The 26,048-nt window shown below is 47.7% G+C and overlaps 1 protein-coding gene across 1 annotated transcript in view; it reads right to left on the minus strand.

Annotated features, from left to right (window-relative positions):
- Positions 1 to 9,826: 9,826 nt before the first annotated feature.
- The window catches only part of LOC138361471 (uncharacterized), a 47,349-nt gene continuing 31,127 nt past the window's right edge, over positions 9,827 to 26,048 (minus strand). The window contains exon 4 of the mRNA XM_069320796.1: positions 9,827 to 12,679. Coding sequence (XP_069176897.1) covers positions 11,415 to 12,587 — 1,173 coding nt within the window. The 5' untranslated portion in view covers positions 12,588 to 12,679 and the 3' untranslated portion in view covers positions 9,827 to 11,414. The remainder of the gene's footprint in view (positions 12,680 to 26,048) is intronic.

The following is a 26,048-nucleotide window of genomic DNA, read 5'->3' on the forward strand; positions in this document are numbered from 1 at the left end:
TGAGTAAGAGTGAGCGAGAGTGGGTAAGAGTGAGTAAGAGTGACTGAAGGTGAGTGAGAGTGCAAGAGAGTGTGTAAGTGTGAGTAAGAGTGAGTATAAGTAAGAGTGACTGAGAGTGAGTAAGAGTGACAGAGTGAGTAAGGGTGACAGAATGAGTAAGAGTGAGAGTAAAGTGATTGAGAGTAAGGGTGAGTATGAGAGTAAGAGTGATTGAGAGTTAGTGAGAGTAAGAGTGATTGAGAGTTAGTGAGAGTAAGAGTGATTGAGAGTAAGAGTGATTGAGAGTAAGAGTGATTGAGAGTAAGAGTGATTGGGAGTAAGAGTGATTGAGAGTAAGAGTGATTGGGAGTAAGAGTGATTGGGAGTAAGAGTGATTGGGAGTAAGAGTAAGAGTGAGAGTAAGAGTAAGAATGAGAATAAGAGTGATTGAGAGTAAGAGTGATTGGGAGTAAGAGTAAGAGTAAGAATGAGAGTAGGAGTGATTGAGAGTAGGAGTGATTGGGAGTAGGAGTGATTGGGAGTAGGAGTGATTGGGAGTAAGAGTGATTGAGAGTAAGAGTAATTGAGAGTAAGAGTATGAGAGTAAGAGTATGAGAGTAAGAGTGAGAGAGTGAGTATGAATGGGTAAGGGTGACTGAGAGTGAGTAAGAGTGACAGAGTAAGAATGACAGAGTAAGAGTGAGAGAGTGAGTATGAATGGGTAAGGGTGACTGAGAGTGAGTAAGAGTGACAGAGTAAGAATGACAGAGTAAGAGTGATAGAGAGTAAGAGTGACAGAGAGTAAGAGTGACAGAGAGTAAGAGTGACAGAGTAAGAGTGACAGAGAGTAAGAGTGACAGAGAGTAAGAGTGACAGAGAGTAAGAGTGACAGAGTAAGAGTGACAGAGTAAGAGTGACAGAGAGTAAGAGTGACAGAGTAAGAGTGACAGAGTAAGAGTGAGTATGAGAGTGAGTAAGGATGACTGAGAGAAAGAGTGAGAAATAGTGTGTAAGAGTGATTGAGAGTTAGAGTGAGAGTAAGAGTGATTGAGAGTTAGTGAGAGTAAGAGTGATTGAGAGTAAGAGTGATTGAGAGTAAGAGTGATTGAGAGTAAAAGTGATTGAGAGTAAGAGTGATTGAGAGTAAGAGTGATTGGGAGTAAGAGTGATTGAGAGTAAGAGTGATTGGGAGTAAGATTGATTGGGAGTAGGAGTAAGAATGAGAATAAGAGTGATTGAGAGTAAGAGTGAGTAAGAGTAAGAATGAGAGTAAGAGTGATTGAGAGTAAGAGTGATTGGGAGTAGGAGTGATTGAGAGTAAGAGTGATTGGGAGTAAGAGTGATTGGGAGTAGGAGTAAGAATGAGAATAAGAGTGATTGAGAGTAAGAGTGAGTAAGAGTAAGAATGAGAGTAAGAGTGATTGAGAGTAAGAGTGATTGAGAGTAAGAGTGATTGGGAGTAAGAGTGATTGGGAGTAAGAGTAAGAGTGAGAGTAAGAGTAAGAATGAGAATAAGAGTGATTGAGAGTAAGAGTGATTGGGAGTAAGAGTAAGAGTAAGAATGAGAGTAGGAGTGATTGAGAGTAGGAGTGATTGGGAGTAGGAGTGATTGGGAGTAGGAGTGATTGGGAGTAAGAGTGATTGAGAGTAAGAGTAATTGAGAGTAAGAGTATGAGAGTAAGAGTGAGAGAGTGAGTATGAATGGGTAGGGGTGACAGAGTGAGTAAGAATGACAGAGTAAGAGTGACAGAGAGTAAGAGTGACAGAGAGTAAGAGTGACAGAGTAAGAGTGACAGAGTAAGAGTGACAGAGTAAGAGGGACAGAGAGTAAGAGTGACAGAGAGTAAGAGTGACAGAGTGCAAGAGTGACAGAGTAAGAGTGACAGAGAGTAAGAGTGACAGAGAGTAAGAGTGACAGAGTAAGAGTGACAGAGAGTAAGAGTGACAGAGAGTAAGAGTGACAGAGTAAGAGGGACAGAGAGTAAGAGTGACAGAGAGTAAGAGTGACAGAGAGTAAGAGTGACAGAGAGTAAGAGTGACAGAGTGCAAGAGTGACAGAGTAAGAGTGACAGAGTAAGAGTGACAGAGTAAGAGTGACAGAGTAAGAGTGACAGAGAGTAAGAGTGACAGAGAGTAAGAGTGACAGAGAGTAAGAGTGACAGAGAGTAAGAGTGACAGAGAGTAAGAGTGACAGAGAGTAAGAGTGACAGAGTAAGAGTGACAGAGAGTAAGAGTGACAGAGAGTAAGAGTGACAGAGAGTAAGAGTGACAGAGAGTAAGAGTGACAGAGAGTAAGAGTGACAGAGAGTAAGAGTGACAGAGTAAGAGTGACAGAGAGTAAGAGTGACAGAGAGTAAGAGTGACAGAGTAAGAGTGACAGAGAGTAAGAGTGACAGAGAGTAAGAGTGACAGAGTAAGAGTGACAGAGAGTAAGAGTGACAGAGTAAGAGTGACAGAGAGTAAGAGTGACAGAGAGTAAGAGTGACAGAGAGTAAGAGTGACAGAGTAAGAGTGACAGAGTAAGAGTGACAGAGAGTAAGAGTGACAGAGTAAGAGAGTGAGAGTGATTATGAGAGAGTTAAGAGTGTGAGGTGTGAGAGGGTAGCAGGCCAGGGAGGCAGGATGTGTGGTCACAGGCGAGGCCTAGGCCTCGTGATCTCTAATGTTGGTTTTTATATATGTGGGATTTTTTGTCCTGTTTCAAATTATAATTATTTAGCAGGAATGTAATAAAATATTGCACAGTATTATTTCCTTGATAATCAAACTTGTTGTTCAAAGATAATATACAATCTTTGAAGGAAACATTTTGAGAGCGCGAGCTGGCAACACTGGGCTGGTGGGTGAGAGAGACATATGGTTAGTTGTGCTCAGACCTTCAGTGGTGAAGGGTGTGTCCCAGCTGGCCGCCACCAGCTGCCACCCGCCACCACCCACCACCAGCCGCCACCCACCACCAGCCGCCACCCGCCGCCACCCACCACCAGCCGCCACCCACCACCCGCCGCCACCCGCCGCCACCCACCGCCAGCCGCCACCACCCACCACCACCCACTGCCAGCCGCCACCCGCCACCACCCACCACCACCCACCGCCAGCCGCCACCCGCCACCACCCACCGCCAGCCGCCACCCGCCACCACCCGCCGCCACCAGCCACCGCCACCCACCACCAGCCGCCACCCGCCACCACCCACCACCAGCCGCCACCACCCACCGCCAGCCGCCACCCGCCACCACCCACCGCCACCCGCCACCACCCACCGCCAGCCGCCACCCGCCACCAGCCACCGCCACCGCCACTCACCACCCGCCGCCACCACCCACCACCCGCCGCCACCCGCCACCCACCGGCACCTGCCACCCACCACCACCCACCACCACCCGCCACCCGCCACCACCCGCCACCAGCCGCCACCAGTCACCAGCCACCGCCACCCACCACCGCCACTCACCACCCGCCGCCACCACCCACCACCAGCCGCCACCAGCCACCGCCACCAGCCACCGCCACCCGCCGCCACCACCCACCACCACCACCCACCACCACCAGCCGCCGCCGCCACCACCACCAACCACCACCGCCGCCGCCACCACCCATCACCGCCGCCAACACCACCACCCACCACCACCGCCGCCGCCACCACCCATCACCGCCGCCGCCGCCACCACCCACCACAGCCGCCGCCGACACCACCGCCACCACCCACCACAGCCGCCACCAACACCCACCACCACCACCCACCACCGCCGCCACCACCAGCCGCTACAAGCCGCCACCGCCCGCCACCGCCCGCCACCAGCCGCCATCACCACCACCACCACCACCAGCCGCCATCACCGCCACCAGCCGCCACCAGCTGCCACCACCACCAGCCGCCACCACCACCACCAGCTGCCACCACCACCAGCCGCCACCACCGCCCGCTATCAGCCGTCACCGCCCGTTGCCACAGTCGCCGCCACCGCCAGCCGCCACCAGCCCCCCCCACCGCCGATCGTCACCACCCACCACAGCCGCCGCCGCCCGCCACCGCCCGCCACCACCCACCACCCGCTGCCACCACCCACCACCACCAGCCGCCGCCGCCACCCACCACCCGCCGCCGCCACCCACCACCCGCCGCCACCACCCACCACCACCAGCCGCCGCCGCCACCACCACCCACCACCACCGCCGCCACCACCCACCACCACCAGCCGCCGCCGCCACCACCACCAGCCGCCGCCGCTACCACCACCAGCCGCCGCCGCCACCACCACCCACCACCACCGCCGCCACCACCCACCACCGCCAGCCGCCACCACTCATCACAGACGCCGCCACCCGCCACCGCCCGCCACCACCGCCAGACACAGCCGCCAGTGTCCGCCACCGCCGCCACTGTCCGCCACCGCCGCCACTGTCCGCCACCGCCGCCACTGTCCGCCACCGCCGCCACTGTCCGCCACCGCCACCGCCGCCACTGTCCGCCACCGCCACCACTGTCCGCCCGCCGCCACCACTGTCCGCCCGCCGCCACCACTGTCCGCCCGCCGCCTCCACTGTCCGCCCGCCGCCGCCGCCACTGTCCGCCCGCCGCCACTATCCGCCACCGCCGCCACTGTCCTCCCGCCGCCACTGTCCGCCCGCCACCACTGTCCGCCCGCCGCCACCACTGTCCGCCCGCCGCCACCACTGTCCGCCCGCCGCCGCCACTGTCCGCCCGCCGCCACTATCCGCCACCGGCACCACTGTCTGCCACCGCCACCACTGTCTGCCACCGCCACCACTGTCCGCCCGCCGCCACCACTGTCCGCCCGCCGCCTCCACTGTCCGCCCGCAGCCACCACTGTCCGCCCGCCGCCGCCACTGTCCGCCCGCCGCCACTGTCCACCACCGCCGCCAAAGCCGCCACGGTCCGCCCGCCGCCACTATCCGCCACCGCCGCCACTATCCGCCACCGCTGCCACTATCCGCCACCGCCGCTACTGTCCGCCCGCCTCCACTGTCCGCCCGCCGCCGCCACTGTCCGCCCGCCGCCGAGACTGTCCGCCCGCCGCCACTGTCCACCACCGCCCCCAAAGCCGCCACGGTCCGCCCGCCGCCACTATCCGCCACCGCCGCTACTGTCCGCCCGCCGCCACTATCCGCCACCGCCGCCACTGTCCCCCACAGCCGCCACTCTCCGCCGTACAGCCTCCCCTCTCTCCGTTAGTAAATAATTATAATTGTTAGTAAATAATAAAAGAAATATAAATTATTAGATTTTTTTTACCCTTAAATTGGTTTTAATATTTAAATTGAAAATAATAATATAATATAAAATATAATAAAAATAATATAATATAAAATATAATTTAATTTCAAGAAATTTAACTTTAAACACAAAGATGTGAAAAGGGTTCAGATTATTGGCTCAAACCTTTCATAAGAGATTCATATTGGTATATGAATGGATTATGAATGACTCATGTTAGGAGTGTAAAGTTGCCACAACATCTCAAATTAGTGTTAGATACATATGTCTTGGTTATAAGTTTTGGAAACCTATTTAAGTCCACACACAATATCGTATCTGATACGATAAAACAAACGTTTCCAATACTTTCAAATACTTTCCAGATATGTTGTGGCAACCTAAAATTGTTTGCTGGGTAGTGCCATCCTCCACTACTGCCACCCTCCACTACCACCACCCTCCACTACTGCCACCCTCCACTACTGCCACCCTCCACTTCGACCACCATCCACTACTGCTACCTTCCACTACTGCCACCCTCCGCTTCTGCCAGTCTCCAATACTGCCACCCTCCACTACCGCCATCCTCGACTGCAGCCACCCTCCACTAATGCCACACTCCACTACCACCACCCTCCACTACTGCTACCCTCCACTACGACCACCATCCACTACTGCCACCCTCCACTACCGCCACCCTCCACTACTGCCACCCTCCACTACGACCACCATCCACTACTGCCACCCTCCACTACCGCCACCCTCCACTACTGCCACCCTCCACTACCGCCACCATCCACTACTGCCACCCTCCACTAATGCTCCACTCCACTACCACCACCCTCCACTACTGCCACCCTGCACTACCGCCACCCTCCACTACCGCCACCCTCCACTACTGCTACCCCCCACTACTCACATACTATACTACTGCCACCCTCCACTACTGCCACCCTCCACTATCGCCACCCTACACTACTGCCACCCTTCACTACCTCAACCCCCCACTACTGCCACCCACCACTAATGCCCCACTCCACTACCACCACCCTCCACTACTGCCACCCTGCACTACCTTCACCCTCCACTACTACCACCATCCACTACTGCCACCCTCCACTACTGCCACCCTCCACTACTGCCACCCTCCACTACTACCACCATCCACTACTGCCACCCTCCACTACTGACACACTATACTACTGCCACCCTCCACTACCACCACCCTCCACTAGTGCCACCCTCCAATACCACCACCCTCCTCTACTGTCACCCTCCACTACCCTACCCTCCATTACTGCCATCCTCAACTACGGCCACCCTCCACTACTTCCACCCTCCACTACCGCCATCCTCCACTACCGCCACCCTCCACTACCGCCACCCTCCACTACCGCCACCCTCCACTACCACCATCCTTTACTAGTGCCACCCTCCAATACCACCTCCCTCCTCTACTGTCACCCCTCCACTACCACTACCCTCCATTACTGCCATCCTCTACTACTGCCACCCTGCACTACTGCCACCCTCCACCCTCCACTTCGACCACCATCCACTACTGCCACCCTCCACTACTGCCACTCTCCAGTACTGCCACCCTCCACTACTGCCACCCTCCACTACTGCCGCCCTCCACTACTGCCGCCCTCCATGACTGCCACCCTCCACTATCGCCACCCTACACTACTAGTAGTATAATCCGAGCCAGATAGGGGCACTTAACAAACAATGGGGGGTACTTATCAGACAATGGAATCAGAGGCGGGGAGCCAGATAGGCCCACTTATCAGACAAAGGAATCAGAGGCGGGGTGACAGATAGACCCCACCTCAAATTGTAGTCTACGGTGAGTCCCTGCCATATTTCACTTACTCTGGGTATCTGCGTTTAAACACTACGTCGTTATATAGGACTAATTAAGGATATATATATTCGAACAAGTCTGTATGGCCCCTCCCTTATATGGGAGTATTTAAGGAGTATTAAATTATAAATCCTTCCCCTCCCCCAAAGGTTAAAAAAAACATCAAATAATTTATTAAATGCTTTATTAGGTAAAAACCACAAAATGTATAAGTAATTATGTTAGTTAATAATTGTAGTTTACAGAGTGCTCTTGCCATATTTCACTTACTACAGCTCTACCCCCCCCCTCCCTATCCCACACCCCCATCCTCGTCTGAGTAGAATTGTGACTATTCCTCGTCAGTGAAGAGTGGGGGAAGGTCTTGAGCCCCATCCCCACCCTCTCTTGGGGGGGTGGGGTGAGTTGGGTGAACACCTTTTGGCTGAGTTTCCTCCTCTCTCTCATCGGAAGTGTTCTGGAAAGAGATGGAGGAAATAATATATAGTGATTAAAGGTTTTTTATATAATTATATATTTTATTAGAAAAATATTATATTTTTCTCTAAGAACAACTAGTACATACCTTTCCCCTTGCAGGAGCGGCCTTGTGTCCTCTACAGCAGGCATTGTCAATTAGACTACGTAACAGCATCTTGTTTGGGGCAGACCCCCCACATAGAATTACTACTCTACAAATGTGGACGGGTCCCAAGAACTGCACTGGAGAAAAACATAAGAGGTGAAATAGAGGATATACAAACTTTTTTATTGAGGGAAATAAACATAAAATAAATCTATTAGCAGAAAGATAGGGTAATACTAACCAGGTCCTTCAAGGACTTCAATCTTCCCCGCAGGTGTTTTTTAAGAGACACCTCCCATTTCGTAGGAGGAAGACAGTCTTCTGAGGGGGATGGGTGGGGTTTTTTATAGGAGGCTACACCCCTTGTTAGGTAGGTTGCCTAGCTAACAAAAATATTCTCTACACCACCTATAAGAACCAACTCCTATACCTCTACAAAATGTCCTAACACAATGATGTTTCATAGGAAAATACCGTCTCGCATAAGCAAGGGCTCGTTTATCATTTAATTTTAAAGTAATGCTTGAAAATACATTATGTAAGTAATGTACTGTTGAAGGCAACCCCAGGTGACTCACCCTATGAACGAACATGATGCAATAGAGCCCGCACGCGAGAGTAAAATCACTCTGGTGTCTGTATCGCATTCCAAACACCTTTCTTATTTTGTTAGTTTTAATAAATCCTTGAAAATGACGTCCGTAAGTAACCGGCGATATTGCATAACTATAAAAAAAAAACATCCGATGATTAACTTTATCAACATAAATTCCTACCCAATGTCCCATAGTGATTCTGCTGTGTGAAGGTAAAATATTTGTTATGAAAACAATAGGTTTTCTTGAAGAGATATTTAAATGTTCTATCTCATCAGCATTATAACACCCTAGGTAGAGTGCTCGATCCCCTAGATTATTTTTTAAATTAATATTTATATCATAACAGTTCATTATGTTTTTTTACGCTCGTACGTCACACAGAACAGTTCTCTGCCCGTCGATGGATAGTACCCCGGTCGTTTCCCCAAACAGTAAAACCAGCCTGTTATATGTAACACCGCCACCAAATTCAAGCTCCATATGCAAGTTCCCAGATTTCTCCACAGGGAGGGAATCTTTTGTTTGAATGGTGGTTAAGTCAAAGGTGAATATTGATCTTCCCTTATTAAAAGAGTCATAGGCCAGTAGTGAATCACGCTCTAAGCCTAATGTCTTCAAAGTTTCATAATAAAGGCGGGAATAATGGTTATCGAAATCGCCACCAATTCGGTAAATTGCATTATTGTTCAAATACATAGCAATACTTTTCAGCTTTGCATTTTCAAAATATAATCCATTACCTTGGTGAAGACCGGCGAAATAATTCATTGGAACGATTATCATGTATATCTTGTGTGGAATTACTTGCGCCCATGGTTGATCAATTAAGAGACTAGTTTGATTCCTTGCTAGAACATATGTTTTAGAAATGGTTCTATTGAAAGTATAGGTTATGGGGTCAGGGGATGCTAATAGTGAGCTGTTTAAGGCTAGGTAAGCACTTGGGTAGGGGAACACCCGCGTCACCCATAACTTAGCATAATCCATATGCAGGCGATACTTAGAGCCATCGTCCACGCTTGTATTTAGGACCCAAGCATGGGGGGAGAGCTCCAATCTTAGTCGCATATCTATATTGTCTAATATGTATTGGTCTAGGGATGATATATCCAATAGGAGGGGGAAACACATCGACAAACCTTTACTTTTTAAATCACCCATAAATTTTTTATCCTTGGCAGTTGCTCCAGTAAAATAAGTATTTGTAAACTCATTAGTGATTATACCATCGTCATCTCTCCAGTCCCTGCGAAAGCCTCCAATTCTCCCCAAGGAAGACATTTTTGATGGAGGCAGGGAGGTAATTAATTTAATAAACGACCAATAATTAAAATTAGTATTTGTTTCAACTACCTGCTCTCCTAAAAACACCTGAACACCTTCAAACATGGTATCTGACAACCCATTCACAAATTCCACATGGTCATCCTCTTCCAATTTTGTGGTATCGTCATCTTTGGTTAAAGATACCTTAAAATCTATAACAATATTAGCTAGATCTAAGAAGGCGCCCTGGGTTCCAGGGATGCGGAATTCTAAGTAATTATCCCGCAAACGTTGATTAATGGGGAGGTTGACAGGTAGAACGTCTATTTGCTGTGTAGAGGCAATTGAACTCTCCACATTACGTATTCTGTTACTTCTAGGAAATTGGTCAATAATAATGGAGCTATAATATTCTAGTGGTATTTTCACCCCAGCTCCGCTAGGCTCCCCCATGATCCCCTCCGAAAGTTGAAGTATGACTGCTTACGTTAGCGAAAACACATCATTTTTATACCCAAGACCACGTTTACATTTTTTATTTTTATTTTTTCGCCTAGAGAGTCTTTTAATTTTACCTCCCATTACCAATTTCTTTCCCACACTCGTAAGAGCAACAATACCGTGAGTTCTCAGAGCACTCTTTACATCCCGATTACCACTGCTTAAATCACCAAGGACATTTTTTACCAAAATCGATGGCGCTAGGTGTTACAGCTTTCATGAAAAATGGTATGGCCCGTCGAGCAATACCAGCCAAGGTCCCAAAGAAACCACCAGATCTGAGATAAGGCGCTTGGAATGTGCGTATGTCATTCATCGCTCCCCCTCTCATCCCATGTCTCCTAGGGGGAGGTGCAAATATCTCCCCGAACTCCCCCTGGGAGGGTGGGTGGAACGGTATTCGCATTCTGAGGTCTCTTCCTATAATAACCTAAGTAGAGGCTAAACACTTCTTTATATATATGTTGCTATACCTTAGGGCGGATATGTAAGACCGCCGTAACCGACCTCCCATCTTCAAAACTAACCATTCGACCAAACTGATCTGTTATTTTAATACTTACTTTCTCCAATGTGTTAGTGTTTAATGTTTTGTACACTAGAGGGTGAGCCCCTCTAGAATATGAGTCATGATAATTGATTGCATCTAAGATATTTACAATCTGCCCTCCGTATCATTCAGGCTCGATGACGTCACTATAAATGAGTAAATAGTCACAACCTCCGTCAATGTCTGGGGGCGATAAGGCCACAGTCTTGGAGGCTGACGTAATGTCATCTGTTTTTGCTCGATAAATGGTGTATTTGCGACTGCTGTCAAAACCAAGTACATTAGCTATTCTGTGTTTAAATTGAAAGCTGAGAGAATTTAATGAGCCAGTACTTCCACTGTTAAGAGTTGAAGTTAGTAATACCCTCTCTACAGATTGGTCATAGGTGAGGATTGGTTCTTTATCTGAGAAGTATATTTTGAAATCATCCCTAAAGCTAAGCTGCATGTCGGTTGTTATTTGTCGACTAACCACGTCTGTAATGAATTTGATGTTTCTTGATAATATGTTGGTTTTTGGGTGGAAGGTGTATATTAAGTGTTCTGGACTCTTAGAAAGAGTTCCACGTTTAAAAGTGGCATAGATATCTATACCAGAGTCCTCCTCATCTTTGATGATGGCATTAATTCGCCTGGGGAGGAGTATGTTGACTAAAGCCACTTCAAGTTTAATGGAAGGGTTTAAATGTAGTGTTGGGATGGTGTTTGTAAATGCTGAACTCGTGTTGTTGTAAATATCTCCTTGATCGAGACTGGTAAGATATATGTAATGTTCTTCCCCCATTGTCCCGTTATGTACTGAAAGGCCAATATACAGGGGATGGGTTTTTGTAAGAAGGGAGAAAATAAACAACATAACTTGTATTTTATTTTATTAAACTACTTAAAGAACTACAACAGGTGAAGATTCCCACACATTTTTTTTTAAGAATAGTGATTAACCACACCCCCCCCTCACTACTACTACTACTGCTGGCTGCTGCTACCTCCACTGCTGCTTCCGCCGGGGCTACTGTAGCTGGCGCTACCTCAACTTCTTTACTGGAGTGGTGGTTACAGCTTTCGTTGTTTTTTCGGGGGGAGGATAACAGGAATATTTCCTGTGACTCAACATCGAGGATGGAGTCGATACGGCGATTCGCTCCCGTTTCAAAGTCGAGGAGTGGCTCAATCCTCCGTTTAACTGAGGTTGATGCTGTAGGGGGTGGTGGAGGGGTGGAGGTGGAGCCGTATTCCTGAGAGTGTTTCTTCTTCCTGGGTGTGGCTGGTGGTGCTGGAGGTGTAGAACGAGAAGAGGTTCTTGGTGTGGTACCACCCTCTCCCACCACGGTGTCGAGCGTTATAGTAAGATTATCAGCACTTGGGTCGTCGAACGGGAGGGGCACCACTGATTGGGTAACAGCGGCAGGTCGTTTGAGGATGACTAACTCTTTGTTGAGTTTGGCGAGTTCTTGATGAAGAGACAGCAGCATGGGTCCAATGTCCTTGTGCCAGTTGACCATACCGTCGCGGGAAGCCCCTAAGCCGTAGGGTACCACTAGTCGAGTCATGGTTGGGGTGGCCGCCATTAAATTGCCCACCTTTGTTAGGCTCATCTTGAGCCAGTATCTGCGGTTCTTGGCGGTATCCAGGGTGACGTTAGTGACGTAGTGTGTGTCGGCGGAAGTCTGCACTTGTTCCTGGGCTATTGGGTTTGACTCGAAGGGGGCTCCTGCCCCGAATGCAGAAATCAACCCCACAAAAGTGGGCCTGAAGAAAAGGACGGGCTCCTCTATGAGATCTTGTCCGTCGGAGGGGAGTGGGGCTATCTTCACAACAATGTCCCCCGGGGTAGACCGACAACGAATTATTGCCCTATTGGCATTACCCAGTCCTTCACGTTCCACACGGGCGTAGGAGAACTTCTTCCAGATGACGGAAGCCAGTCCATAGTGTCGCACAACGGCAGCTGGGAGGTCATATATTATCACATCTCCCACCCCAAAGGCGTGGGAGTCAGTGATATCGTCGCCGATGGTTTTGATACAAGCCAGAGACATGGTGAGAGGGCGGTGCGAGGAGCGTGTCGACGACTGTAGTATAGTGTTCCAGGAGCGGCGGTGGGCGACCTTTAAATACACCTGTGACCCACCTGGGGGAGAGAGATGAAGGGGTGGGGGGTAGAGATCACCTTATGTGCCCATAGACACTCCGCCCAGACTCAAAGGCTGTAATCATATCACGATGTTGGAAGGTTAATTTTTCCATCTGCCAAATCTCTGTCTGGATCTCCTGAGATGAATACTCCTCATACCTTTTCACCGTTTCTCCAAATGACTTAAAAAACCGTTCTGGGGGAGCTCGCAACACAAGACGGTCATAACAATCCCATAAGGCATATATCAATCTACTTTTGTGTTCGACAAACTTGTAGTAACGTTGAGTAGCAACCAAACGCTTCAATAGGGGAGATTTTTCTCCCACCTCTACTGCCGCAGGGGGGGGGGGGTAGAAGCTCTCTCCATGGTGGATACACAACTGAATATAATGTCGTTTAAGATGTGCTTCATATAGGTTTTTTTTCAATACGGTTCCCAATGGGGCCTCCTATGGATACCCCACCCCCTTTTAACTGTGATCTGGCGCGAGAATTACGTATAAAGGATGGGTCTACACCAGCCACCTTCAGTAAAATCCTTACATCTGCCTTGTCAGCCGTCCTAAATTGTCCTTTAGTAAAGGCTAAAGTTTTAATTATATCTAAAATATTTAAATTTTGCACAGGCTTCAATAAATTCCCATGACTATCCCATACCACCTGTTGACTGTTTTGTTCAAACATGTTCAATAATGTTTTGACGTGGGGAATTTCCCCTATTTTAAAATACACATTTATTAAGTTGTCCAGACTTGGGTTTCGGGGTGTGGTGGGTGGTGGTTTTGTGGCGAGTGGGCCCAGCAACAGCGGGCCCAGCAACAGCTACCCGCATCTCAGGCAGTAGAATGGAATGTATCCTTTTTTTTATTTGTTTTTTTAAAGGGCGACGGTTGCACCTGTCCCGCGTTTTTTGTTGAAAGAAGTAAGTAAGAAATTATCAAAAGAAGGCACCAAACCGGGAAGGCTATGTAGCACCATCAAAGACGCAAAATAATCAGAGGGCGCTAAATATCACCAAGGATGCCAATACCCAACAAAACTCAACCGACTTAAATTTACTGTGAACGAGAAACAGCCAATGCTGGATCTCGACAACCACTGGATGAACTGGATTAAAGGACCCGAGAGCCATGAGGGCACTACGAGAGTCAACAACAACTACAAAGGAAAACTGACAACGAGAAAGTAGTAGACGAAGAGCATAGAGAATAGCATAAAGTTCCGCTGTAAAGATGCTAGTCTCCGGAGGCAAGCGACACATATAAGTGCGATCAGGAAAAACAACAGAGTAGCCAACACCGTCCGCTGACTTAGACCCATCGGTGAAGACAGAAACGGAGCGGGAGTGAGAAGAAAAGTGCTCAAGGAAAAGGCGTTTTAGAACCGTAGGAGGGGTAAAAGCTTTAGTGATACGGGTCAAGGATGTACAAAACCGCGGAAGAGGGACCCTCCACGGGGGCAAAGAAGGAACAACACGAGGAGAAACATCAGAAATACGAACGGAAAGAGAATCCTGCAGGCGAGATAACCGGACAGAAAGAGGGAGGTGGTGAAGAGGAACAGGAACCGCAGGAGGGGTAAAAGTTAAAGCACGACAGAGGCGAGAGGAAGGATGTTGCAAGGACCGCGCAAGATAGCGAAGACAGTAGCGATCACGGCGGTCCTGGAGAGACAGGAAGCCAGTGTCAACATACAAGCTAAGGACGGGAGTCGAACGAAAGGCACCAGAACTGAGGCGCAACCCAGTATGGTGCAAAGCATCAAGACGGCGAAGAGTAGAAGGAGAAGCAGACGAGTAAGCAGGGCAACCATAATCGAGCTTAGACAGGACGAGAGAGGAATGTAAAGCAAGGAGAGTGCGCCTATCTGCCCCCCAAGAAGTATGGGACAAGACCCGAAGGAGGGTAAGGGCCTTAGAGCACTCAACACGGAGGTAAGAGATATGGGGAGACCAAGACAAACGAGTGTCAAGGAATAACCCCAAAAGCTTCGCGGAATCTTTGTATTCAAGGGGATGACCATAAAGTGACAAAGAGGGACGAAGAACAACCCGTTTCCGCGTAAATGTCATGGCACAAGTCTTAGAAGTAGAGAACTTGAAGCCATGATCAGTGGCCCAAGACGACACGGCATCAATTGCAAGTTGAAGCCGGCGTTGAAGGAGAGGCGAATCATCACCCTGACAACAAAGGGTAAGATCATCGACATAGAGAGCGGAGAAGACACCAGAAGGAAGAGAGGAAAGAAGACCATTGAGGGCAACCAGAAAAAGAGTAGTGCTCAGAACACTACCCTGGGGCACACCTTCGTATTGCTGAAAAGAGGGAGAGAGAGCGGTACCAAGGCGCACCCGAAAGGAACGACGAGAGAGGAAGCTGCGGAGAAAGAGAGGGAGATGACCACGAAGGCCAAAAGAATGAAGTTGAGATAGGATATGATAACGCCAAGTGGTGTCGTAAGCCTTTTCCGGGTCAAAAAGGACGGCAACAATGGAGGTCTTTGCAGCAAAAGCAGTACGAATATAGACCTCCAAGTTCACCAGGACATCTGTCGTGCTGCAGCACTTGTGGAAACCAAATTGAGAAGGGGAAAGGAGGTGATGGTGTTCCAGGAACCACATCAGACGAACGTTAACCATACGTTCAAAGAGTTTGCAGACACAACTCGTGAGAACAATAGGGCGAAAGTCCTTAGGGGAAGTACCCAGAGACCCCGGTTTGCGAACAGGGAGGACAACGGCATCGAGCCAGTCCTCAGGGACTGACGACGACTCCCAGATCTGACTATACAGACTCAGTAAATACTGAGAAGTGCTCGGAGGGAGATGGCGAAGCATCTCATAATGAATACCATCGGAGCCCGCCGCCGTAGAACCGCAGAGGGCCAGGGCAGAACGAAGTTCAGAGAGAGAGAAGGGATCATTATAGGGAAGCTGAAGATGAGTGCAGAAATCTAAAGGACGAGACTCAAGGACAGGTTTACGAAGAAGGAAAGATTGGGGAAGATGAAGACCAGAGCTAACAGAAGAAAAGTGGGAACCCATTTCGGAAGCGACCTGCAACGGGTCCGCCACAAGAGTATCATGGAGGTGAAGGACCGGTGAAACATCGGGAACGAACTTACCCGCTATCTTGCGGATACGCTTCCAGATCTGGGCCAGAGGGGTTTCGGACGTAATTGTTGAGACATAAGATGCCCAACATTCACGTTTAGCCGTACGGATGGCCCTACGGGCCACCGCACTCGCTTTCCGAAAGAAAAGAAAAGAATCGATCGTCTGCCTACGGCGGTGCCTCTTCCAGGCTGCACGCTTACAGCGGACAGCCCGAGCACAGTCCGCATTCCACCAGGGAACGCACTTCCGTGGACCCCGAGAGGAAGAGCGAGGAATAGAGCGGAGGGCAGCGTTGAAGACAGTGTCATGAAAAAGGAGGAGAGCGCGAGAGAGAGGCAGAAGGGAGAGGTCAGAGAGAGCAGCACTGAGGGTAAATAGGGTCCAGTCTGCCTTAGCAAACTGCCACCTAGGGAAAGAGAGGGAAGGGCGAAAAGAGAAAAAGGAAACAAGGATGGGGAAATGATCACTTCCATGGAGGTCATCAAGAACCTGCCACGTGAAATCTAAGTAAAGAGAAGAAGAGCAGAGAGAAAGATCAAGACAAGAAAGGGTGCAAGTCCGAGAGTCCAAATGAGTGGGCTCACCAGAATTCAGAAGAGACAGGGAAGAAGATAGGAGAAACGGCTCAAGGAGGCGACCCCGGGTATTCGTCAGAACGTCACCCCAAAGAGAATGACGACAATTGAAGTCACCCAGCAGGAGCACAGGCTCCGGCAAGGAGTCTAGGAGGTGTTTCAAATCAGGAAGAGAGAGCAGGACACTCGGGGGGAGATAAATGGAACAAACTGTGTACCATTTCCCCACAAAGATACGAGCAGCAGAACAATGGAGAGGCGAAGGAAAAAGTAAAGGAACAAAGGGAACATCTGCACGAATCAAGAGAGCAGAAGAATTAGAAGCCCCAGCAATGGCTGGGGGGGGGGGAGAGAAAGGAATAGCCACGAAAACGACCAGGACGAGCACCAAGCATTGGCTCCTGGAGACAGACACAAAGGGGCGAAAACTGCGAAATCAGAAGTTGGAGTTCGAGGAAATTGGCGTAATAACCTCGAACGTTCCATTGAAGAATGGACAACGACGAGAAGAGAAAGGACAAAAACAGAGAACAAGGAAGAAACAAAGGCGAAAGAGCAACAGAGCACGTTAAAGAATATCAGGGTCGGGATCAGGGTCAGCAATGTCAGGGTTAGGGGGCATGGGTAAACTGAGCAAAGACGGAGGGAAGGAAACGGGAGAACAGATCAGAGGTGGGCGGGCGGGGTCCGGAGGAGGAGGAGGAAGAGGAGGAGACAACGGAGAGGAGCAGTCAAGGACAGCAGTAGGAAGAGGGGGAGTAGAAAGAGGGGAGCGCACCCCAGCAAGAGCAGCAACCGAAAGGGAAGCAGGGGCCAAAGAAACCTCCATAGCAGGAACAGGGGGCGCAACCACTGAAACGGGAGGGGAAGGAGCAACAGAGCCAGAAGTAGGAGCTAAGGAAGAAAGCGAAGCCTTCTTACCCGCCGGGGAAGAGGAAGGAGAGGAGCCAGACTTACGCTTCTGACTTAAAGAGACAGGTGTCCCAGCAACTACGTACCGGGCAACGGATTCCAGTGTCTCAACAGGAGAAGCCGAACGAGAGCACACACGACGGCCGTTAGGAGAGCGATGGACATCCGCCTGCACCGACAGGCGGCGGGGAGAGCCGATAGATGGAGGAAGAGGATGGGAAGGAGGATCGGAGGGGGACGAGGAAGAAGACACAGGAGACATGACAGACCGGGTTGAAAGAAGGGGAACCCCAGACAGAGGACCAGGAGGGGGACCCCTCGGGAAAGAACTCAAAGGAACAGAGGAGGGGGCAGTGGGCGTATCAGGGTCCAAGGCCCGGAAACGGTTGAGAGTCTGAGGAAGGGGGGAAGGACGAGGAGAGGAAGAGCGCAACACGCGAGCATAAGAGATGTTAGTATAAGGCGGGAGCCGGCGAACCTGGCGCCTCGCCTCAGGAAAAGACAAACGCTCCTGGTGCTTCAGGTTAAGGACGGCCGCCTCAAGCTTGTAATGGACACAGGCACGGGAGAACGTAGGATGGGCCTCACCGCAGTTGAGGCAACGAGCTTGGGGAGAAGTGCACTCTGACTTAGAGTGACCTTCACTCCCACACAAAGGACAGAGAGAGACAGTCCCAGAGCAGCGGAGGGCACCATGCCCAAACCTCCAGCACTTATTACAAAGTCGAGGAGAAGGAATATACTCCTGGACAGAGCACCTAGCACCAGCAAGAATGACAGAGGATGGAAGGGTCCTACCATCAAAGGTGATCTTCACAACGCGAAGGGGTTGACGGCGACGACCACGAGGGGGACGAGTAAACGAGTCAACCTGGAGGACAGAATGGCCTTGGGCATCAAGGATATGCCGAATATCATAGTGGCAATCCTGCAGATTCCGAACACCGGTTGCAACATGGGGTGGGAGGAGAATAGTGCCAACACTGGAATTCATCTGAACGTTCTTGGAGACCCGAACAGGGATCTCGCCAAGGCAAGATAAGGCAGCCAAGCGGGAAGCCGCATCCTGAGAAAGAGCAGCAACGACACGTGTACCGAGATGAGTGGGGTTGAAAGTAACACACGCATCCATGGAATCTACAAGATGCCGATGGAGGGAGAAATCGTCAGGAGGCGCAGAATCAAGAGGGAGGAGATCAAAGTATTTGGCCCATGAAGCAGGACCAAACAAGGCCTGATACGCATCAGCACGGGAAGGAATCGAGCGAGTGCGGTTGGGGCGCGAACGGCGTTGAGAACCCCTAGAGAGAGAGGGGTCAAAAGGCGCAGTAGTCACAACGAAAGACTTAGCCACACCAGGGGACGAAGTGGTCACCACCGGGGGCTGGAGGCTCGACCCAACCTCAGAGGAGGGAGGGGAGCTGGGGGAAGAAGTCAGGACGGTCAAAGGAGGAGCAAGGTCGGGGCCCAATGCAGCGGGAGCTACAGAGCCTGGTCTTCCAATACAGGCCGACTCGGGGGCTTGGTCGCCCACCCCACGAGCCTGAGAGGGTACAACGGAAACATTCAACGACATAGAGACGAAAAGTGACAAATTCATCCACGAATGTGCCCCCATACCCACCATGGAGCCACAATTAGAGGCAGGACACCCAACAGGAAGCTATCGCCGATCATGCCGGGACCCCCTAGGGGTGCGTCGTGAGTATACGCCCCACAAACGCCACCTTAAGAACCGTCAGTCCGTCGAGATCGGGTTCAGCGACGAAAGGGGGATTGACAATAAAAGGTTCCCCTCGCTCGAGACGTCGGGTACTACAGTTCTACGGGTGCAAGAGTATGCCTCCTCAAGCACCCGGGCGTCAAAATAGAAGAAGTCCAAAGAAATAATCCAAAACAAGCAAAAGGTCGGCAGGAAACGACAAGCAGATAGGAGAAGAGGGGGGAGAAAAACGAAACATAAGGAAAAGGAAAAGCGATCCGGCACAATTGGAGAAGACAGCAGCAGGAGTGCAAGGCCAGAAAAGGACAGAGGACTGCCCAACGGAGCATCACACTCCGGCAGCCGTCCACCAAGCCCCCTCACGACGCCAACGGGCCGGAAGGGGAGGGGGTTGTTGAAAGAAGCCCGCGGCGGCGGGCGCTGCGGGGGGGGGGGGGGGGGCGGGCAATATCTTTTAAAGGTTGTCTGACCAGTCCCCCTCGTCTGGTAGGGCTGTAACGTTCAAAGGAGCTACCGTGGCAACACCGTCCACAAGTTGTTGTTGCTGGTGGGGGTGTGGGGGGAGTGTCCACTCTCCCCACACCATCATCACCACCGCTAGAGTCACAGCCAAGGTGCTTACAGTTTTTTAAAGAGAAGGACTTATTTCCACCTCTACCACTGGTGGAAGAGGGTGGAGCCACCTCATTAAGAGGCGATGGAGTACTCTCGTTTTTATTAAATAAATATTTTTCAGCAACGAGTCGTGGTACTGGGTACTAGGCAATATTCTTTCACCATTTTTTTCTCTTCTTACGTAATTACTTTATTAGAGAGGAAATTAACGATACAGCCAAAGGTAACAGAGCTGCCAATATAGCGCCACCTCTCCTAGAGGTTAAAATGATTTTCTTTTTGTACAATGGAGTTTTCTTACGTGCTACAGAACGAATGTCATTCTGATACCTCTGTAGTCCATTAATTATCTGAGGTTGAACTGGGATGTTTCGTTTCAGAAAATTGGCAAAAATTTCACAAATTGATTCAATTTCCTGTCGTTTTAAAGCCTTGATTAGTTTATTCCGCTTCTTGGGTGATAAATTGTTTAATAAAAATAACAGTTGATGGTGTTTCTCTACGAGAGAGTCCTGATGAACTGTCATTTTTTTTTTCAAAATTTGACGATGTCTTGAGCTTTAATCCAGCAATTGCTGGAATCTGGGTACCCTCTCCACTTGACGAAATATTCTCTGTGTCCTTTCGATGTCTTCCTAGACTGTAATATCGTTATGGGAAAATAGTCTGGAAGCGTTGTTGGAATCAATTCTTGCTCATAAAACATACCACTGATCGGCTCGTTGGTTAAATCTTTGACTTTATAGGTTGGGATTGGTTGTGTTCTATCGATATGAGACACTTGAAATATTTCTTCTGTATTTTGGGGCCAAAAGCCCTTGTGAAATATATTCCTTCGCTTTGCTAGTCGTACATACTGCCCAACCTGCAGTTGTGGACTGATGGAAGTTATGGGGTGGTCATTGTTTAAATACATGACCTTAAACTGTCTTCGTATATCTTCAATGTTTTGCAACTTATGGATGGCATGTGGAGTATTTTTTAGTATTCTGTGGAAAGTGTGGTTGTATACATTCACAACTTTTGGAAGGATGTGAATGTATTGTAAAGAATTAGCCTGGGTCATATAATGATACAGTTTATGTTTTAAAGTTTTGATGGCCCGCTCCACTATACTAGATTTCATTTCCGAAAATACACTATATAACTTAATATTTTTCTTATTCAGATAATTTTGAACAGTCCTGTTGTAAAATTCTCTACCTCGGTCGGTGAATATTCGTCTTACCCCGTGAAACTGAGAGGTTTCCTCTAACATCTTCTTTAGAGCAGCTACCACATCCGTTGAATTTTTTGTTTTTAAAGTTTGAGTCTGCATTAGGGGAGAATAAACATCGACACAAATCAAAATATATTTTACACCACTATTGTATTTTTGTAAACTACAAAAGTCTCCCAAATCACAGGCAATTATGGTGCGGGGTTTAGGAGCTAATATTTTTCGCCGAGGAAATCTAACTAAATTTCTTCTGTGTAATGTGTAAGATCGTTCCCCACGGAGAAATTCCCTCACATCTGCAATACTGATGCTGGTGTCTTTAAGTCTGGCAGCCTTATACAATTTTTGAATTGATCCTGTGAAACCACCCAGGGTAGAAATGTCATTATAGATGGAGGTAAGAATTGACCGTTTCTGCGTCGTTAAAGGCATTTTTTGTTTTGTTCACATATGATAAACAATTTCACACTGGTCTTCATTGACAATCCCCGTTCGTAGTTGTAATGTCTCAGGAACTGTCAGATCAACCAATAAATAGCCATACTCTCTCTGGGATATTGCCCGTCGGTATATTTCGACGAAATTATTAATAGTTTTCCGCCCATATAACTGACCACTTAAAATTTCAAGTTGGGTTATGTCTCTCTGCTTCATTAATATATAATGGGTACAATTCAGAGTTATTGTCCTAGCATATTTCCCCTGGGGAAACAAATTTTGACTAATTAGAATTACAGAAATATTATCGTGTCTCCCTCGGGTGAAGATATTGGCTATAATTGGACTCTGAATGGCTTCCAGGTATAAGTCATCAATTATATACAAAACTGACTCATTTGAAACAGGATTCTTATACTCTAAAGGGTTAATCAGCTCTTGGGAGAGAGTAACCTTTTTTCGCAAAATGGGGTTGTTTGAAATAGGATGATCAGTATTATTTGCAGTTGACACTATAATTTTTGAGAATTTCCCATGGTATTTAACACATAAATTTACCACCAGACTAGTTTTCCCAGAATTGCTAAATCCAGCTACAAATATTCTCGCTGGTTGATGAAAAATATTAAGTTGGTCGTCTGTGGCAGAAGTACACTCCTCCATATTTTCCTCATAAATGATCCAATTACCTGTGGGACAGCCATTTTATATATATATATATATATATATATATATATATATATGTCGTACCTAATAGCCAGAACGCACTTCTCAGCCTACTATTCAAGGCCCGATTTGCCTAATAAGCCAAGTTTTCATGAATTAATGTTTTTTCGTCTACCTAACCTACCTAACCTAACCTAACCTAGCTTTTTTTGGCTACCTAACCTAACCTTACCTATAAATATAGGTTAGGTTAGGTTAGGTAGGGTTGGTTAGGTTCGGTCATATATCTACGTTAATTTTAACTCCAAAAAAAAAAAATTGACCTCATACATAGAGAAAAGGGTTGCTTTATCATTTCATAAGAAAAAAATTATAGTAAATATATTAATTCAGGAAAACTTGGCTTATTAGGCAAATCGGGCCTTGAATAGTAGGCTGAGAAGTGAGTTCTGGCTACTAGGTACGACATATATATATATATATATATATATATATATATATATATATATATATATATGAGAGAGTGAGAGTGTGAGAGAGTGAGTGTGTGTGTGTGTGTGTGTGTGTGTGTGTGTGTGTGTGTGTGTGTGTGTGTGTGTGTGTGTGTGTGTGTGTGCGAGAGTGAGTGTGAGCATGTATTCACTCCACAAGGAGCGCCAACCTCCTCAGGACAAAGACGCCCCTACCTGGTTTTTTTTTTTGGGACTCCCATTGAGATGACCTCCAGACGAGAGAAAAAAAAGTTCTCTATAGCAAGTCTAATCCTTCTCTTTCACACAGGAGCTGTGAGATGTTGCATGTATTGTGTATTCACTCTCCAAGGAGCGCCACCCTCCTCAGACCATAGACAGCCTACCTGGGTTTTTTGCTCAACTCCCATAGAGATGACCGCCAGACGAGAAAAATAAAAGTTCCCCATAGCAACCCTAACCCTTATCTTTCACACGATGGCGGGAAGGGTTGTGAGGTATTGTATGTGGCAACACCGCCCCCCCACTTGATCATCAAATATAAGGACACCACACGCCCCTCCTTCGTCGTATTACACAGTTAGTGTTGAAACCTTCCACTCCCCATCCCCGTCTAGACTAACATGTAAGTAAATTAATATCTATTTCATATTTGGGGGTATATATATATATATATATATATATATATATATATATATATATATATATATATATAAGAGAAAGAGGGGTGTATTGAGTGGGAGAGAATATATATTTATTTATTTTATATATTTTTTTTCCTAGGAGTGGGGGATAATGTCACTCCCAGGTGATATTTGCAACATTTGTGGTTGGAGCTCTTCACCACAATTCGTGCATACAACTTATTGCTGCCTCCACTGTGGGGAAGCTGTGTGTGTTCAATCTAGTAGAGTTCACAGGAGAACCTGTGGTGGAGGTAAGCCCTTATTTATTTATTTATTTATTCGTATTTATTTCAAATAAATGGGGGTGTGTGGGGGCTGTGTGAGTGAGAGTGTGTATATTTATGAGTTATTTCCTTGTTAGGAGGTAAACATCACCGGCCTACCGGAGAGAGTGGTTTTGTATGCCTCATATGCGGCAGCGTCACCTTGAAGCCTCACCCCACTTTCACCTGCAGCAGTTGTGGGGTCACTTTGTGTGAGCACTTGACCTCTGAACATCTACAATCATGTCCCCAAAGTGTGTGAATAAACCCTCTCTCCAGTTTTATTATCTTAAGAAGCTTTCTTGAGGCGTTATGTCATGGGGTTTAGTAGGGAGTGTTGGGGTGTTGCTTTTTATTATTATTATTATTATTATTATTATTATTATTATTATTATTATTATTATTATTATTATTTTCCAAGGGTGCTTCAGACGCAGGTAAAGACATCTCAGGGGCAGGTAGGAGAGGAACTTCACCCCAAAGCCCAACGTAACAATAGCCCCTTAGGTGGTGGCGGGGGTAGACAGCCCTTTGAAAATGGGGGGGAGGAAGAGATGAGTGATGATGGTGATGGTGGTGGTGATGATGGTGGTGGTGACATCCCTCAGGCAGGTCCTAGTGGTCTTAGACCCCATGACAACAATCGAGATAGAGATGGAAATTCCTCAGAATGGGAGGATGTTATAGACATCCCTCACTTAATTAATAGGGTGGGGGCCCTGAGGGATCTCTTTACTAGAATGGAATATTCCATCCCCCAGCCTTTGCCACAGATCCTGTAGGTCTTCTAAGCAACTTTAGAGAACTATTCTCTAACGAAATAGAGAATTACATGAATTCTCTGGCGGGTCATGGCAATTTTACTTCATCATTCAAACTCCTCCTTGAAGTGAAGGTTACACTTTTAAAACAACGTCTCACAGAAGATGATGACTATAGGGAACACTTCATAACGACACCTGCTAGGCTGGTAACTCTTGAGGAGGTGGGTGATCTTATTGATAGCTGGGTGAGTTATATGATTACACGTCTGGAGGATCTCCTTTCAGAAACAGAGGGGAGTGGTTTTATATTATTTAATGTTGATTTCCTCAAAATCGTTATCTGTAATGGTAGTGTAAGGTCAGTTTTGGGGGATTATGTCCCTTATCCCCCTTTTTAAGGGCGCGACATGAGGTCTTCAACCCAAACCCCAATGGTAACAATGGAACATGCATTATTCAATGCATTGCCGCTTTTCGGGCGTCACAACAAGGATGGAAATGGAAACGTATAGGAAGACTTGTAGAGTCTCACTCTAGGGTTAGGAAAATGGTCAAATACGAGCAATTATCTTTCCCTCTCGCATGGGAGGATATCTCTAAATTGGAAAATAGGAATAAACTCTCCATTTTTTTGTATTCAATTCACAAACATACAGACGCTGGCTATCACGTCTCTCTTTGTCGTCGAGGTAGCAGACAGTACTCAGACATAGTTCCATTATTATTATTGGGGGAGTCTCATGTAAGTCTTATTAAAGACAATAAGTTTTTGCGGAACTTTACCCACAGCCACAGGCGAAAGACAGTCTTCTGTAGAAGCTGTCTTTCTGAATATCAAAATTCTAGTGAGCTGTTTCACCATTCTGTTTCCTGCGACATCATGCAGAAAATGATTTATCCCCAGGAGGGGGACACCCTTCATTTTAAAAATACAGGGAAAGGTTACCCCCCTTCCCATGTAGCTTATTTCGATTTCGAGAGTGTCCTAAGCACTGAGGATTGTCTAGGTTCTGTTACAGCCATACATAGGCCTATAGCATACAGCTATATAATTGTTGATAGGAACCACTCCGTCATTGATAAATTTACTTATTTTGGGGGGGACAGCGTCACTCATTTCATGGAGCGAGTTGCCACCAAATGGGAAATTATCAGATCCACCCTACCCAAATATGAAATAGACATGTCTCTTGAGGATATGGTTCATTTTAGGAGACAGACTCACTGTCAGTTTTGTGAGAAGGTATTTACACCCACCAATTTCAAGGTTCAACATCATGATCACCTTAGGAAAAAACTCAATTATATTGGAGCTCTATGTAATTACTGCAACCTCCGCCACAAGAATGCTCTAGAGAGTTTAGTCCTAATTGCCCACAATATGTCTTATGACATGGGCTTAATTTTGAGGGAGTTTGCCATGGGTTCAAATATTAAGAGCAATATCCTCATGAGGCAGGGGACTAAATATCTTAAGGTAGAAATAGGCAACCTTAAATTTCTTGATTCACTGGCTTTTATTACGGGCAGTCTTTCGTCCCTAGCAAAAACCCGTTTTGATTCAGGCAGCCCCTTAACATTCACTCACTCAATGATAGAAGGTTTACCCGAAGAGAGTCACCACCTACTCTTAAAGGGTAAGCAGTTTTTCCCTTATGAATATGCCACAAAAATCAGCTGCTTTAATGATGCAACACTCCCCCCTATTGAAATGTTTTACAGCTCCCTAAACAAATCAACCATCACTTTGGAAGAATATAGACATTCTGAATTAGTATGGGAGGCTACAGGATATGAGTCATTAAAGGATTATCTCCTTATTTATTTAAGGTGTGATGTCGGTTTACTGGCTGACATTTTTACTCACCATAGGGTAATTCTAAATGATATATTTTCCTTAGAGATGACTCACTACTG

This window comes from Procambarus clarkii, unplaced genomic scaffold (assembly GCF_040958095.1).
Source record: "Procambarus clarkii isolate CNS0578487 unplaced genomic scaffold, FALCON_Pclarkii_2.0 HiC_scaffold_408, whole genome shotgun sequence".
Classification (NCBI taxonomy): domain Eukaryota; kingdom Metazoa; phylum Arthropoda; class Malacostraca; order Decapoda; family Cambaridae; genus Procambarus; species Procambarus clarkii.